General features: G+C 44.2%; 1 protein-coding gene across 8 annotated transcripts in view; it reads left to right on the top strand.

The window, feature by feature from the left end:
* TMEM108 (transmembrane protein 108) overlaps positions 1-15,529 on the top strand; it is a 242,112-nt gene that overhangs the window by 223,686 nt on the left and 2,897 nt on the right. For 6 of the 8 annotated variants that reach the window (XM_042042876.1, XM_042042875.1, XM_042042874.1 and 3 more), the window contains one exon: positions 7,904-9,016. In XM_042042876.1, the coding sequence (XP_041898810.1) occupies positions 7,904-9,016 (1,113 nt within the window). Of the gene's footprint in view, positions 1-1,501; positions 1,974-7,670; positions 7,813-7,903; positions 9,017-15,529 lie in introns of those variants that run through there. The other 2 variants (XM_042042872.1, XM_042042879.1) reach the window with 2 other exon arrangements.

Below are 15,529 nucleotides of genomic sequence, written 5' to 3'. Positions count from 1 at the left end.
GGGCTGGAAAGGAAGGGATGTGCATTTGCAAAGCTGGGGCTGGACAAGCTTTGTGTGAGGGGGGAGCTGTCAGACCAAGGAATGCTCATGTGCTTTTAAAATTATTTTTGGTTTGTTCCATGTGTTTTTGGACAAGGGAATGCACAGAGCCTCTGTCCTTATGAAGAGTTTTCGTCTGAAATTCCAAGTGACAGTCTTTGCAGTTTTGGGCCATGTGTTTCCATCCATGACAGCACACAGGGAAGAAATCTGTGGTGAATTACTACTTACAGATGTGGCAAATCCCCCAGTAAAGGTTCAAATACGTGGCATGGTTCTCTTGTTACACCAGCTGCAGCTTCATGCTAAATCATTGTTTCAGCAGCAAGCTCTTAATCAGCCCTGAGTTCTAGAAACTGCTAAACAAGCTGATATTTTTAAGGACCAATTTTTTTTTTTATAATGCACTAAATATCTTTTTTTAGAAAAACCTTCAGACTGGGAACAGTAAGGGCAAAAAGTGAACTGCAAATGGACGGGAGAAAAGGAGCATTGTCACAAAAGCACAGAAATGCAAAGCAGATCTAAGATTATTATTTGTACTCTGTTTTTCTACAGCCTTCATGGAATTATCATGGTTGTGAAGACAGAGTTTGTGTAACTGGGGGTAAAATATGCTTGTGATATATACACCTGTCTACTCTTCCTGATAGGGACTTCTATCCCCAAAAATCAGCATTGGGGTCACTGTCAGAGTCCCCATAGCTGCTAGTGCTGACAAGTCTCAAACTTATTGTCACAACATCATTTCTTACGGATTTGGCCACAGCGTCAACAAAGAAGTCTGGTGGCAACATGCTTACATCCAAAGTCTGAAAAAAATAGGATGTTCTCACCTGGTATAGTAAGAGAGAAGAAAGAACTGGCTTTTCTCTCTAGAAAAATATAAGGAATTAATTTTGTGAGGACCCTATGTAACAAACTGCTTGTACTGTTGCAGCACCCTTGCATGCAACAGGAACTCTGAATCAAAAACTCTCAAGAAGCCCCCAACTTGTTGCTCCCTTAACATTTCCCTGTGCCTTTTGAGGGATTGGTATTTTGCTGCCCAGGGCACATTTTTGTGCCCTCCAGGCAGTGTGTTCTTCCAGACACCCAGCTGTGCCAAAGAGACAGAGAGAAACAGGAAAAAAAAGGAAAAAATGGAAGAAGGAAGGCAGGATTATGACTTCAGTAATCACAGGATCTGTGGACTTCTTTAAGGTTACAAGTTGAAATTGCCCATTCACCACTGAGGAGTGAAGAAATAAAATACAGAGTATGTATTTTGATGCCAGGGAAGGAGAAGGAGAGAGGATGATCACTATTTCATTCCCTGTATTTCCCTCTGACAGGAATATTAATATCACTAGAGATAATTGAATAAATGCAAAGTCTGGTGGAGGTGCAGAAGCAGGAGATAGATCTGTAAAATCTATCCACACACAAAAAGCTAAGCACTGCTCTGGAGGGAGGGCACTCTGCCTTGAAACAGGGACTGAACAGCCTCACAAGGGCATGCAGCTGGGGTGCTTGTTGCTGTTTTGTTCCCGGAAAACGAGAACTGCCAGCAATCCTCTGGCATCTGAATAGACTCGTGTCAGACAAACTGTATCTGGACTTGATGGGAAACCAAGCTGGAATACCAAGCAGCCCTTCGATCTGCTGGCAGAGAGGGGGACTGGCTCAGTAAGTAATCTTGCCTTGCAGTTGCAAAGGTACTCCATAAAGGAGTGAGCCCTCTCGCTGCACAGCTCTGCAAGACACGCCTGCCTGGGCTGGCTCTGTCCTCATTCCTTCAAACCAGTTCCCACAATAACAGCAACTCCTGCATGCAACTGCCTCGTTAGAGAGAAGATGTATTTTTCCTTTTTCTACTGAGGGATGAAGGTTCCAAATCCTTGTGATGTGAGCAGGTGAGAATGTCTGCTGACAAGTCCAAATGATATTTTCAGGTAAGTGCTTACCTTGAATGAACAGCTAGAGTCAGGCTTTTTCTTTTTATTACCCTCCTCTCAGTAATTACTGTTGCCCTGATTGTCAGTAAGCCTTTTCACAAGCTTGAATAGCTCCGATATCCATATACATTTAGCTGAGTAGGGGATCTAAATAATTTCTAAAGCACCTATTCCTACAGTATCTGTGAGTGTATCTCTAGTGCAGTGTGAGAATGAATTGGGAACTGCTTGCTCTGTGACTGCATGACACTGTTCTTTTTGTATCACCCATTGTTTAACTCTCTGGAGGGCCAGAAATTAATTTTGATTCTCAGGCTCACGCTCTCAAAGTCTGTGGTGTAAGTGCATTTTAAGGCTGTAACAGTGGTCTGCAATGTTTATGTATCTTTAAAGGACTGGGGCTTCTTTCCAGATGAAAACCATAACTGCTCTTACTGTTGTTGCACAGGGAGTGTCAGCAAGTGCTGCTTAATTTGTTTTTGTACATGTGATTTCCAGAGCTTCTGCTGATGCTGTTTAGCATTACTGCAAACAGAGCTGTTACTCTGTGTGTCTCATTCTCTGCACTTTACCAAATGCTTGTGTGCTGAAGTTCGGGGTGATCACTCTGTCTAATACTTATCAGGGAAAAAAGACAATAACTTGTAAGTTAATATCTGGGACTTCTGGAATGACAGACAGACTGTCAGGGAAGAGAAATTTTCTGTGCAGAGTAACCTACTTTTTCTTCCCTCAGTTCTGCCACCAATCATGGAGATTAAATTTGCTTAACTCTTTGTTTGTACAAAGGCTGCTTTATTGTGAGTGAAAATCGTATTGCTTAGACAGACTACAAAGAAATGACCATAACGGAAGTAATAATACACACTTTGTGCACAGTTTCCACATATTAAAGATTCATTTTGCTCCCTGTAACATTTTAGGTTTGTTGAGAGACACATGAGAAGTTATTAGTGTTAAGAAGAAAGCTTTTTTTTACAACAATAACATCATTGTTGCTTTGAAGAGGTTTTGCAGAATCTTCTCTCACTATTAGTAAGTGAAGACAGGAGCACGGAGAGGCTTCAGCATCCCGTACTGTGGCCATGTGCACCTAAGCCCTGGGTCTGTAGATAATGGGTCCTTTGTAGGACAGCTCCCGTTGCTTTCCTTGCCCACGGCAGTCTGAAATAATGAGTCCAGCAGTAGGTCTCTGCACAAAAAGCTCTTCCTGACTTCCTAGAGCAAAAATGTTTGCCAAGTACTGCTCAGGCTGACTCTGTTTGTCTTGCTGTAAGGTCTGAGGTAGCAGAGGCCAGAAGGGGTCAAACACCAGACTGAGCTTGTTGTGCGTGTTCATTTGCTGTAGAAAATGTAAATGTGCAGCTCAAAAGTTTCCACTGTATCTCTGGCAATTAGGACTTGATCCAAAGCTCGCTGAAGCCATTGGGAACCTTTCCACAGGCTTTAGAACAGGAGTTACATAAGTTTGTGTTGTTTAAAGGGGGTGCCCCAGGGAGGCTGAACGCATGAGCTGACTCGACAGCCACATGGCTGCTCTGCCATGTCATGCAAAAAGGCTGTTCTCGAAGTGCCCATGAAGTGTCCCGTGCAGCACCAGGCAGTGTTAACTCCTGAGTGAAAGCTTTTAGTGCTGTCCTGTGCCGGGACACCGGCTCCTAGTGGAACCTCCCGAGGTCCTGAGACAAAACAGAGAGCATAAGCTGCTGAGGCCTGAATTGCTTATGTTTTCTGTTAAGGAGGGACACAGTTCTGCCACTTGTGTGCAAATAAAAGGGTCACAAGGAAGTTTCCAAGTAGTAGAACCCTGAGGATTTCATAGTCTAGGAAAGTGAAGTATTCCTAATCTCAGACTTTTCTGAGACTTCTTGCAGACATAAATCACGGTCTTTTAAAACATTGGTGTAAAGGAACTGCTTAATTTCCTTCACATACACAACTGTACACACCATTTCTGGGCTCCTCATGTGAGTGTACAGTGGGAAGAAGCACTGCAGGGAGATCCCGTTGAGATTTGAACCATTGTACAATGTTGTCAGGAAGGAGTTTTTATGGCTAAATGCACATCAGCATCCTCTGTGTACATTCTGCTGTCACTCTGCTGTGTTTCATCCTTGAGTTAATTCATTTTGTACTTAATATGCCCTTCCTGGTGCACTGTGCACTATGCAAGACCACAGTTCACACCACAGGGATGTCAGGTCAATCAGCCTCCTTATTAGGGTTGAATGGTTTTAATGTAGCCATAAAATTAGGTTCCAAAAGCGTGAATTTGGCACACAGCATTTAAAAGACAAATCAGTTTGACCTGTTCTGACCCTGAGCCCCTTATGAAAAAATTTAATGGTGTGAGCTGACCTTTGAAAGTATTATTATTTGCTATAATGTGTTTGCATCAGTCTGTATTACTATTATGCCAGCAGATCATAAGGACTGCCGGTCCTTACTCCAAAGGTCTCATCCTCTAAGTAAAATCAGCTCTAAGAGTCTTAGGCAGCCAAAAATGAAGGATTTTGGCAAAGGCTGCAGTTCTGCACTTCGAACTAAACAAGGGCATTTGCTATCTCACCTGGGATACCAAAATTTGGCCAGGAGAACTTGATAGCAACCAGAAGGCTCCCTTTCAGTGGAAGTGGGATTGAAGGTGAGCTGAGGCACCAGAGGACAATTGGCCTACCGTGGGCAACTGCATTTGTGAAGCACAGTCAGAGGGAAGAGAAGAACTTCAGAGGTGCTGGATAAGTGCATTTCTGTGGCAAATGCCTCCTGTGCCTTAGTAGGGAAATTCAGAATATCATTTTCCTAGACTTAAGCCAAAGTTGCCAGTAAGGGCAGTCCAGTATCAGGGACTTCAGTAGGAGCCCCACTTTGTAAGACTTTGCATATCCTCAATGATAGAAAAGTAAGTGGGAGTTCCAGGCAATCAAGTCACTGCAAATCCAGACAGAGCTTGCTTGGGTGATGATGCAGAGCATCTAAAAATACCAAATCCAGCTTTACTTTTGCTTTCCAGCAAATTAATTCTACTTAAAAGAGCCAACAAAACTCACTGTGAAGTCCTTATCATCAGCTGTTTCTCTCTAAATATACAGCACTGGCTATTTTTACAATGATCTGCAAAGCTGAGTATTTTTTCAGTACTTAGGGGCACAGATTAGCTCTAGTGGTTACTGAAGGAATTACTGTGGTCCATCCAACCAGCAGAAAAAAAATCCTAAGAAGCTGTAGGTTATAGGACCACAGTTGCTCTGCAGAGGCTGTTAGAGCAAGTGTGGCAGATGAGGAAAACCTGACTGCCACAACCTGAGATGGCCAAATGTCATGGGAGTTACTGTTTATTGTCAGATAAATTACTTCTGATGTAGTATTTCCTTTAAATATTTATTCATACTTTACAAGCCACCTAAAGGTACGAGCTAAATGCATCTGGTTTCCCATGCCTGATGTGTGGTGACCTGCTACCACAGCAGATTGCCTCAGAAAGACTATAAATCTTTATAGCAGCAAGCCTCAGATTTACCAGCATTTCAGGAAGCGGAGATGGATATTAGGTAGGTTTTCAGCGGAAGATCAGGGTTTCTAACCCCAGGGCACAATATGCAGAAAAGCTGACAACTTCTTTATTCCTTCAGGAATATCCTGGAGAAGAACATTAATCCAATAGTGATGGTTTTTTGTGTGTGAGGTGTGAGAGAAAGTAGTTACACAAAGAACATAAAAAAATTCTAGCAGGCATTACAATCATTATAATCTAGTATCTCATAATATCTGCCAACACACTTTATCTTGTGTGCTCAGAACAGCAGGCCCAAAGTTTCCTGGAACATTATCTCCACACACCAAATCCAAAATAAATCGTCATCCTTTCCTCTTCGAATTTGTTCTGTGGCAGCAACTTGTCTTGGCATGAAATATTAGCCATATGGACACTAGAATATCTGCTTTGACCTTGACCTCAGAGTAAGAGCTGCCAAAAAAGTGAAGATAACTCCCCCCTTTCGTTTCCAAGAGTGATGCTCCATGGGTACAGCCCGATCTGCTCTCCTGGTTGCATCTCAGTGTACAGAATCCGTGGGTTTTAATTTGAATAGGTGTTCTGCTAAGAGCATATTGTCTGTGGCTGGCTAGGAACTGGGAAGCAGTATCCCAGACGATGGTTTATTTGGCAGAGATACTTATTCCAGAAATTTTAAAAAAAGGGATCTAATTTTAGCATCAGGCAGTGGAAAGTGCATTACTTGTAATTGGCTCTCACCATGTTATTTACTCAGTGTTTTCATCTTCTGGATGCTCTTCCAAGTAACAGGAAGCTGCTGGGGGCAAGATGAGCTGAATTTTGTTGGTTGCAGAGCTCTGCACTGCTCTGGTTCAGAAACGATGGTTAGTGATCAAAGTAGAACATTTAGGTGGGTAAGAGGAACAGTGCTCCTTTGGTGAGTTTTTGCTACGTGTATTGCAGTGATCATGAATGAGTGTGAACGATGCTCAGGATTCAGAATAAACGCATTTCATCACATTTGCATTTGCGCAACATGGAACAGAATCAGGGCCAGAAGACACCTAATCAGAGATCTTTAATTTTCCCAAGTCCCTGTCTTCCTTTGGCCCATAACAGACATTCCCAAATAGTGTAGAACTAAATGGTGTAACAACACTCATGGGCAAAGCTGGCCAGATAGGAAGGGTAGAGGAGGGGGCAGGAAGGCACTCACAGTCCTGGCTGGAAGGTGATCATCACCCAGTTTGGAGTCCTGTAGTTTTGATGAACTCATCTCCCTGATTTGTTGAGACTGTGGCATTTTTCACCTCGACGCTTCTGGTTGAAATTCACACTAGCACAGTGCTAATGGTGCCATCTGATGATGCTCAGTGGACTGTGCAAAATAGATTTATTCCATGTGCTTCCTAGTGGGCAGAGATCCACATTACACTCGACAGCTTCAACATACGGAAATGGTGACATGTGATTGATGTGGTCCCTGCAGGTCACGCTAACTCACGGCGTATTAGCCCTGCATCCCGGGGAGGCTTATGCTACTGCAGCTGCCCACCTCCATTATCTGAACTAGGAATAAATGAAAGAATTGATGTTCCCAGCGGTGTGAATCTGGCACCTCCTGAAATGATGTGCAGCACTGAGGGAGGTGGGATGCAAATTTCACACCATCCAACCCCACAGCACATGTGAGCACAGAACAGGTTACAACCAAACTTCAGTTATGGGTGCGAAGGGCTGTCATGTTAGATGACAATAATCACAATGTTTTTTGAAATGACTGGGATAGCTGTGTTTTCTTGTAAATTTCTGACATTTGGAGTGACTAGATTTTCCAAAGTCACTAAGTAAAGTACAGCATGTATAACCCAGGTAGCCCTCTCACCAGCCATCCCTTCTTGACCTAATTTTCAGCAAGGCCTAAGCAGCTGCTCTTTCAAAAAACAGATTGCTTAATGGCAGCCAAGACTGGAGGCAGTCAAATTTAGGGTTTTGCAGCCAAAGGAGTGAGCAGGCTAAGGTTTCCCATAATGATATGGACATTCATCTGGACACCTCCTGGCCACAATGAAAATGAGGACGTCTGTTGTTTCTGCCCCTGATATGTAGGATGCTTTTTAGCTTCTCCAGGGAAATCACCTGCTTATGGCTTTTTCACATGAGTCAATACTGCAAGCTCCTCTCTCTCTTTGCCACAGAAATTCCCTGTAATCTTGCTCATCGCTCTCATGGCCATGGGGTCACCACAGCTCCCGCAGATTTGTCTTTCTCTTCCTACTTTCACAGAGAAGCCAACAAAGTTGGACGCCGACTCTTCTGCCCTTCTGCAGAACATGGAAGGTATTCCTTCCTGCCAGACACACAAGCCATGCCATTCCCATCCACTGGTCCCTCCCTAGTATCTCACCCTCCTTTTGTGTTTTTTCCTCAGGTGTTCTACTGATCTTGGCACTGACAGAAGAGCTGGTGTTTTCTGTTCAGGTTCTGTCTCCCACTGTCTCCTCCTCTCAGGGCTTCCCGATGAACACTACAACTATCACAGCCATGGGAACAACACCTCACCACAAAGACCACCACACGGCAGATCCCCTTCCCACGTCTGCTCAAGCCATGTCCCACCCCATCAGCCTGGTGGAGAAATCCCCTTCCACCGGGCAAGAGCAAGAGAGTGGCCCTCGCATCAGCGAGAGGGAAACTTATCATTTATACAACCAGAGTGCTTTGTACTCGGGACAGTCTCGCCCCAAGGGGAAAATATTCCAGGTTTTCAAAGGCAACTTCTCAGAGTCGTCAGAGCCTTACCTAAAGACAACCCTGCACTCCCCCTTCCCTACCCTGAGGAGCCCTTTCACAGACCACCCATTTCAGTCCCAGACCACAGCATCCAGTGATCCAAATGGAACGGGGCTGGAAAGAACTACACACTCAGACCCTTCTCCCCACCGCAGCACCTCGGGAAGCCTTAGGGAAGCAGAGCGAGGGGATGGGACCAAGGTAGTAGTGCAGGAGGCAGATTTTGCCACCACAACTGCTGGACCATCAACTGATCCTGAAGCAGTGTCGGTGCCTTTTAAACCCACCCGCTATGGCGTGTGGGATATGCTGAGCAAAAACAACTCTTGGGTAACCTTGAATCTCAGTACAAATGTCCCTCTGTTTGCTGGCTCTGGATCTGCAACAGCAGCAGCTGGTCACTCAGTTCAGACCAGTTTTGACGTCAGCATCTCATCCCCATCAGCAGGAGGCCCCGAGGGACTCGCTCCAACACAGCACAGCGTGGTGACCAATGCCACATCGCCGGGCAGTGCTCTCTCCTCAGCGCCTGCCACGAGGTTGTCCAGCTACACTTCCACAGCGGGCTCCACCGCCACCGGGAACTTCCTGAACAGACTGGTTCCTGCCAGGACCTGGAAACCAGGGGTGCAAGGAAACATCTCTCATGTCACCGAGGGGGACAAACCCCAGCACAGAGCAACCATCTGTCTCAGCAAGATGGACATTGCCTGGATCATCCTGGCTATCAGCGTACCTATATCCTCATGTTGTAAGTTAATTGCCACTTTATTTTGCTTTCTCTTTAAGATTCAGATTTCAGCTCACGATTCAAGGACTAGCTGGAGACCTAATGGAGGCAGGTCAGCTTTGAATGGATAAGATGCACAAGGATCACATTCACTGACCAAAGTGCTTAACTTCAAAATGCAGTGCTAAAATGTTACACTCAATGCATACTTGCTCTATTGCTATTAAAAATCTTACTGGGTCACTCTCCATTTGAGGGTATAACACAAGGCTGAACAACTCTAGAATGTGAAGCAGCTTTACTTCAAGATGTTTAAGATGGTGACCAAAAACTGTACGATTCTTTAATTTAGGAACTAGTATTTGCTGCCCTGAAATTGGATTTTAAAAGCCCACTGCTAACCCAAATTATTAATAACATCTGTAATGACTAATAATTTAGGCAGCACCAGTTTTCCAGTGCAATAAAATATTTCATTGTAGGCAGTTCATGAACTATCAGATTTAGAAATCTGAAAACCAAAGTGCTGGTTTCCTCCATTTTAATTCCAACTTTACAGTTGCCAAGGGAAGAGAAAGAGTTGGAAAGCCTGGCCTTCAGACACCTGGAGTCAGCCACCTGCAGGACCGGGGCAGGTTTGGCTTTCCAGAGCTGGCTCAGGGTCTTGTTGTTTGACTCAAAACACACAAGAAATTATGAGCAAGATTGTGAGTGCTTGCCAGGATGTCCCGTGACTAGCTGGGTTGTATCAGCTTGGTGGGACAACACAGTCTCTGGGGTCTCAGTGTAATGGGATGTGATTATTCTGTTTTCTGGAGTGAAAGAAAACCAAACATTTCCCAGCCTTTGCTGCCTGAGGAAACATAAAAGGGTAGCAGCCAACAATACTGAGTATTAATTCTGTTATTTACAGCTAAGAGATGTACTGAGGACAAGGCTAGATGAGCTGCCTGAGCCAGTCTCACACATAGCTTACTCCAGCCAAAAAAGACAGTGCTGCTCTCTCCTGCTTTCTCCTAGGTGCAGGCACCTGATCCTGCCCCTCTCCTTCTGCCTGGGCCTGATTTGTCACCTCCCTGAGACACTTTCAGATTGTTAAAGTGGCCAAAAAATACTCACTTTACTCTTTGGTACTTTCTGTCCACCCAGTGAGCTGAATCAGTGCCCCACAGAGTCAGATGAGCATGAGACCTGGAAAGGATGAGGCTGCAGGAATGTAAACCTGGAGAGGGGACCATGCTAATCTTTTCAGCAGCTGCAAGTTATTGGATTGGGTCAGCATATTTTTTAGATTCACACCTCTGGGACCATCGGTTCTGCTATTGCCAACGTGGTTAAAACCACGAGTGAGAACAAAGCTTAAGGCTAAAAGATGAGCAATCAAGGAGAAATCAAAGCAGAATGTGCATATACATTTCTGTGTAAGATGGAGAGGAGGAACTGGGACATAGCAAGCACGTGGTCAGAAGCAGCAATATTTGACGATTTGATGAACTATGCTTTGTCTATCCATCAATAGAACTAGAGGATCAAATAAATTCTTCCAAGAATTATGTTTTAGGCCAATATCCAGAAAGAAAGATGAGCAGGATAGAAAGCATCCAAATAGAAAATAAGAAGTGTAAAACCATACAGCACAAGCATGGGAAGCATAGCCACTGGGTAAACTGGTCTGTGTGTACAGAGTGCCATATATGAGGTAAATAATAACAGTAACAATAATAATAATAATGGTAATGGTAATAATAATAATAATGGCAATAATAATGTGAGAAGTCTGATAGCAGGACTTCTAATCTCCTATTCATTAAATAGTGATGTTAACACTTTTTTCTTTTCATATGTGCCATAACGGTATGTGTTCATGTGACTCTGCCTATTCTGGTTCTTGTATTCATAAGCTGCATTTTTTAAAAACGTCAAATGCTATTTTGAAAGTTATCTTATCAGTTCTAATACAGCTGAGTGTTTAAATGATTCGAGTATTTAAGTCCTGCTTTCAAGACCAGATTCCTGAGGCTGGCCTTCTTTGGGACTCTCCTTCTAAAATCTGGAGATCCTCGGATGTATTTGGAAGTTGAAATGAACGGGATTTTTTGGGGGTGATCTGGCTTTAGTGCCTAGGAAATTGCTTTCATCCCGACTGTTCAAACCGTGCTGCACAGCGGAGGGACACTTTATTACAGTGTGTGTGTGTGCGGCGCGCGGTGAGAGGCGCACGGGCTGCGGGCTGTCCGAAGGGGACTGTCGCCACCTCCCGGGCACAAGCGCTGCAGCGGGACAGGACAGGCCCGCGCTGGCATATGCTCCTCTCTTCTCGGAGCCTTCCACGGGAGCCTGCCGCCGAGAGAAGGATGAAGAGCACAGATACCTGGGTTTCATTTCATCTTCAAAGGGGAAAGAAGTTTTCCGGGAGAGGCGTTCACAGCTGTTGCGAGCACGAATTGAGAAAAAACATTGTCGGGCTCCTGCCTTGGGATGCTGAAAGGCTGTACTCAGTCCCATGCTGTAGCACGAGCCTGAAGAGCCGTGCCTCAGGAGCTCTCCTGCTTAAATAAGAGCTGGGGTTTAGCCTCCCACCCTTACAGTACATACTTCTTTGCAGATGCATAGATTTCTTGAGTCCCACTGAAATCCCAGAAACTGCTAGCCAGAAGAGTAATGCTTTGAGTAGGAATGCACAAGCCACGTCTGCTGCATGAACCTGGGGAAATCATTTTACCTTTTGGCAGCTCAGTTTCATGGTATAAATAATGAGGGTAATGTTGCTAATGCCATGGGAAGGCTGAAAAAATGAAGGGTTCTGTATCATTCCCTTCCCAGAATAGCAAAATCATATATAACAGTGATGTCATTATTTTCTGCATGTCACAGTTTGAGTTGGTTTTGCAGTGTCCTTCAGGCAGCCTTGAACACTTTTGTGCACGTGCTGTTGTCCATGCATAGATGCCTCTCTCTGCAATGCAGAACAAGACACAACATGAGCTCATTTTAAAACCCACTGTTCCAGTCCTTGGGCTCCTGGTCCTTACATCACTGTAATTACAGAATGACACAATAAAACGTGGAAGAACAGGAACTTGCAAATCAGATGCACAGAAGTCAATTCATCCAGTCAGTTCTGCTGACACTTGAGAACACAGGAGGAAGGCTGAGCCTCTGAACACAGGCATCAGCAGAACTCAAAGAATATGTGAAGAATTGCCTTGGACCTAACCTCACTTAGCTCACATTGCATGCACTGGAATGATTTCCAAAATTACCTCACTCACTTTCTCCATCACAAAACCTATGTTTGTTTCCCAGTCTGAAGCGAGAGTCATCCCAAGCCCTGAGTCCAATCCCCAGGTGTGAACTCAGGCTGAGCTGGAGACAGCCTCCTGTCTCCAGATGTAAGCAGTTGTAGTCAGTAACCAAACTCATCCTGATACCTGTATCACAGCTAAGTATTTGCTGCTACATATAGGAAACCAGGGAAATTGAAAGAAATATGGAAAAAGCACTATTTTGGTCATTGAGGGAGGGGTTCTGTAGAAACTTACTTTGTGTTGTGGTCTGCAGGCATAGGGAGAAGTAAATGAAGATCCTTCACCCTGAATATTGCATGACTTTTAAGTGCTTACAATTTCAGGTCTGTTAGCACCGTGTTTCCCTGTTTTGCGTGGGAGCTGGAAAGTGGGGGAAGGGAATATGCGGCATGTAAGATTGGTAAAATATTTTAGTGAGTTGAAGGGAAAGACTGTCAGAAAACTGTAGGAAATTGTAATGATCTTATTACACTGCATTAATGAAGCTGGTATTGAATGTGGTGTATAATCCTAATGGGTTTTGTTTAAAAAAAAACCCCAAAAGATTAGAAAAGAGCCATGGAACAATTCAGGAGTGGAGAAATGCAACATAATTCCACTTGTGCCATGATGCAGCACAAAAAGAGGCTGAAGCCTACATACATAGGGGACATTTCTGACAGCATAGTGGAAATTTCTAATAAAAAAGGCAAAAGAACATGGAGGAAGTGACAGTTGAAGGTGAAGGTATTTACACAAGGGGAATGTAAACGTGTTCCCACAATGGAAATTAAACATTGAAACAAACTTTGTGGGAATGGGGTGGATATCCAGTCACTCTGTATCCTTAAATAAAGCTGAGTATTCTCATATGAGATGTGCTGTACCTTAAATACAGATTATGCTAAAGGTAACAGGTGAAAGTCTCCTGGTGTGCAGGTGCTGTGTGGGTGACAGTAGGTGTTGGACATGTTCCCACCAGCCTAGAAACCTGTAAGCCTGTGATAATCTTGTTTCCCCCATTTGTGGAGTGTATTATGTCCTGTTTCATGGGTGGGGGGGTAGATAATGAAGATGTAACTTGCCTTATGGCCAAAGAATGTCCAGTGTCAGCTGGAGCTCATCATCAGCTCAGCCACTGAACACGTGAAAGGATATGGGTTAGAATTCTTCCAAAATCTCTGAACCTCCAGAGACTGCTCATACTTCCTAACTTGTGTCACAGTCTCTGTACAAGGGACTTCAGGCTGACACAGGGACAACATTGACATGTCCTTCTCATGGCACTGGCTATTGGCTTGAACATGGAGCAGGCAAAGGGAAGTTAGTTGAGCTTTTCTGACTCCCAGAAAGCAAGCAGAGGATGGCTTGAAAACCAGGGTAGAGTAAACCACATAATATACCAGGAAAGATAAGCAGGGTGTTGCAGCTACTATTTCTCTCTCTTCAGCTCTGTTGTTGTCATTACTGACATTTGTGTCTTCCAAACCATCTCTGCCTTCTGTGTATTTCATCCACTTAATATGTCCTCCCGGGACATCACGGTTGTCTGTCTTGGAGAGTTTTTCTGTAACACATGTAATTCTTAATATGGGAACAAAAGGATATCTAGGAATATTGGTAAAGCTGTACCCTGGTCCTAGTGTTGTTCTGGAAGTGAGAGGTCCTATGTTGGCTGAATTAATTTCACTAAAATATGCCCCAAATGTGGCATGTTTTTAGGTTATGTGGCACTTAATGCCATAGCTTAGTGGTGGATCTGGCACTGTTATGTTAATGGTTGGACTCAATATTCTTAAAGGTCTTTTCCAACCTAAATGCTTCTATGATTTCTGGGAAAAGGGCTGCTAATAGAAGATGAAGAGGGAATAGCCCCATTCCAACTCTGCTGTCTTCACTCACCCTCTTAAATGAGGTCTCTTCTGCTTTGAATTGGGGCAACTTAGGTAGACATTCTTCTGCTAAAATACATATTTGAGGAAGCTCAGGAACCCATTTTCCATGCTCTTCTATCCATTTTCTTGTGTGTGCGCCACAGTTGGAGGCCAAGAGTGTAATTAAGGGAGGGAGTATTACTGCTGTATATATCTGTACATGGCAAGGCCATTTCCTGCTGGAAGAAGCTGAGATCTCTCTCAGCTCAGTGTAACTGGTTTTCCAGCCCCTAAACCCCAAATCTGATACTTCTATGTCAGCAGCCACAATATTTTATAAGCTGTAAAACCTCAGGCTTTCAAAAAATTATTTGCAGAAAGTTGACTTTGCTGGGGCTCTAGTGTCCTCAGGCACCTTCAGAATTGCTCTGTGCCTTAGGGGTGGATCGCTTGTTGCTGGAGTACTGAGAAGCTCCAAGGGCTGTTGACTCTCACCAGCAGTGGTGAGGACTAAGTGCAAGTCCTGCATCACTTTCTAATCTTCCCAAGCCTGCAGGCTGGCCTGGGAAGGACACAGAGAGGGCAGCAGCCATAGTAGGGATAAAAGGAACCCTTCAGGAGGACAATCATTTCCCCAGGCAGGGAGAGCAGTTCTGGTGGCCCACAGGGTGCAGTAGCAGGACTCAGGCTGTCAGGCAGCAGATGAAGTTGTTAGTGACAGAGCTGCCTGAACTCAAACACATTATTTTTTCTTAGTAGATTATTCTTTTTTTTTAAATAGAGGTCTAGCCTTGCACTTTTGTGTTGCTATTTTGTGTGGCAGATGGGATAAGAAGTTAGACCCGTGGCACATAGGTAACTGCAATATTTGTCAAAACATGCACAGCAGCCACGACCTCTCTGCAGTTTTTCCTTTCCTCTGAGTTCTAATACATAATTTTACCTGTAGCTGAGGAAGTAATATATTTTTCTGCTTCATGAATAATTTCTCTCCTCTCTTCTACCATGAGGGATTCAGAAATGATAGAGGGAATTTACAGCAGGGCATTCCCTATTTCACAGGTACAAATCAAAGCAAGTTCATGTGCAGCTACCTGTCTGTATAAATCAGGCAGATTACAAACACAACTGGTCAATTAATTCCACAGGTGTAAGAGAAACAGACACAGCTTACACATTACAGCCCTGAGCAAACCCTTGCACATGCCCCAGCTTCTGCCTGAGCGAGGGCCATTGGGAGAAGTAAGTCTGTTGCTGTGGGTTTGCCTGTCTCTCATAAAGTTGCCAAGATTACCCATCTGAATTGCAACAGAGGTGAATAAACTGAAAGCAATTCCAGAAAATAACACTCAGCCAGCTTTGTCTTGGGCTGC

This window comes from Corvus kubaryi, unplaced genomic scaffold (assembly GCF_017639235.1).
Source record: "Corvus kubaryi isolate FWS band 111438036 unplaced genomic scaffold, C.kubaryi_AGA036_p1.0 37398, whole genome shotgun sequence".
Taxonomy (NCBI): domain Eukaryota; kingdom Metazoa; phylum Chordata; class Aves; order Passeriformes; family Corvidae; genus Corvus; species Corvus kubaryi.
Note: the sequence above shows the minus strand (reverse complement) of the source record. Positions and strands in the feature narration are given on the sequence as shown.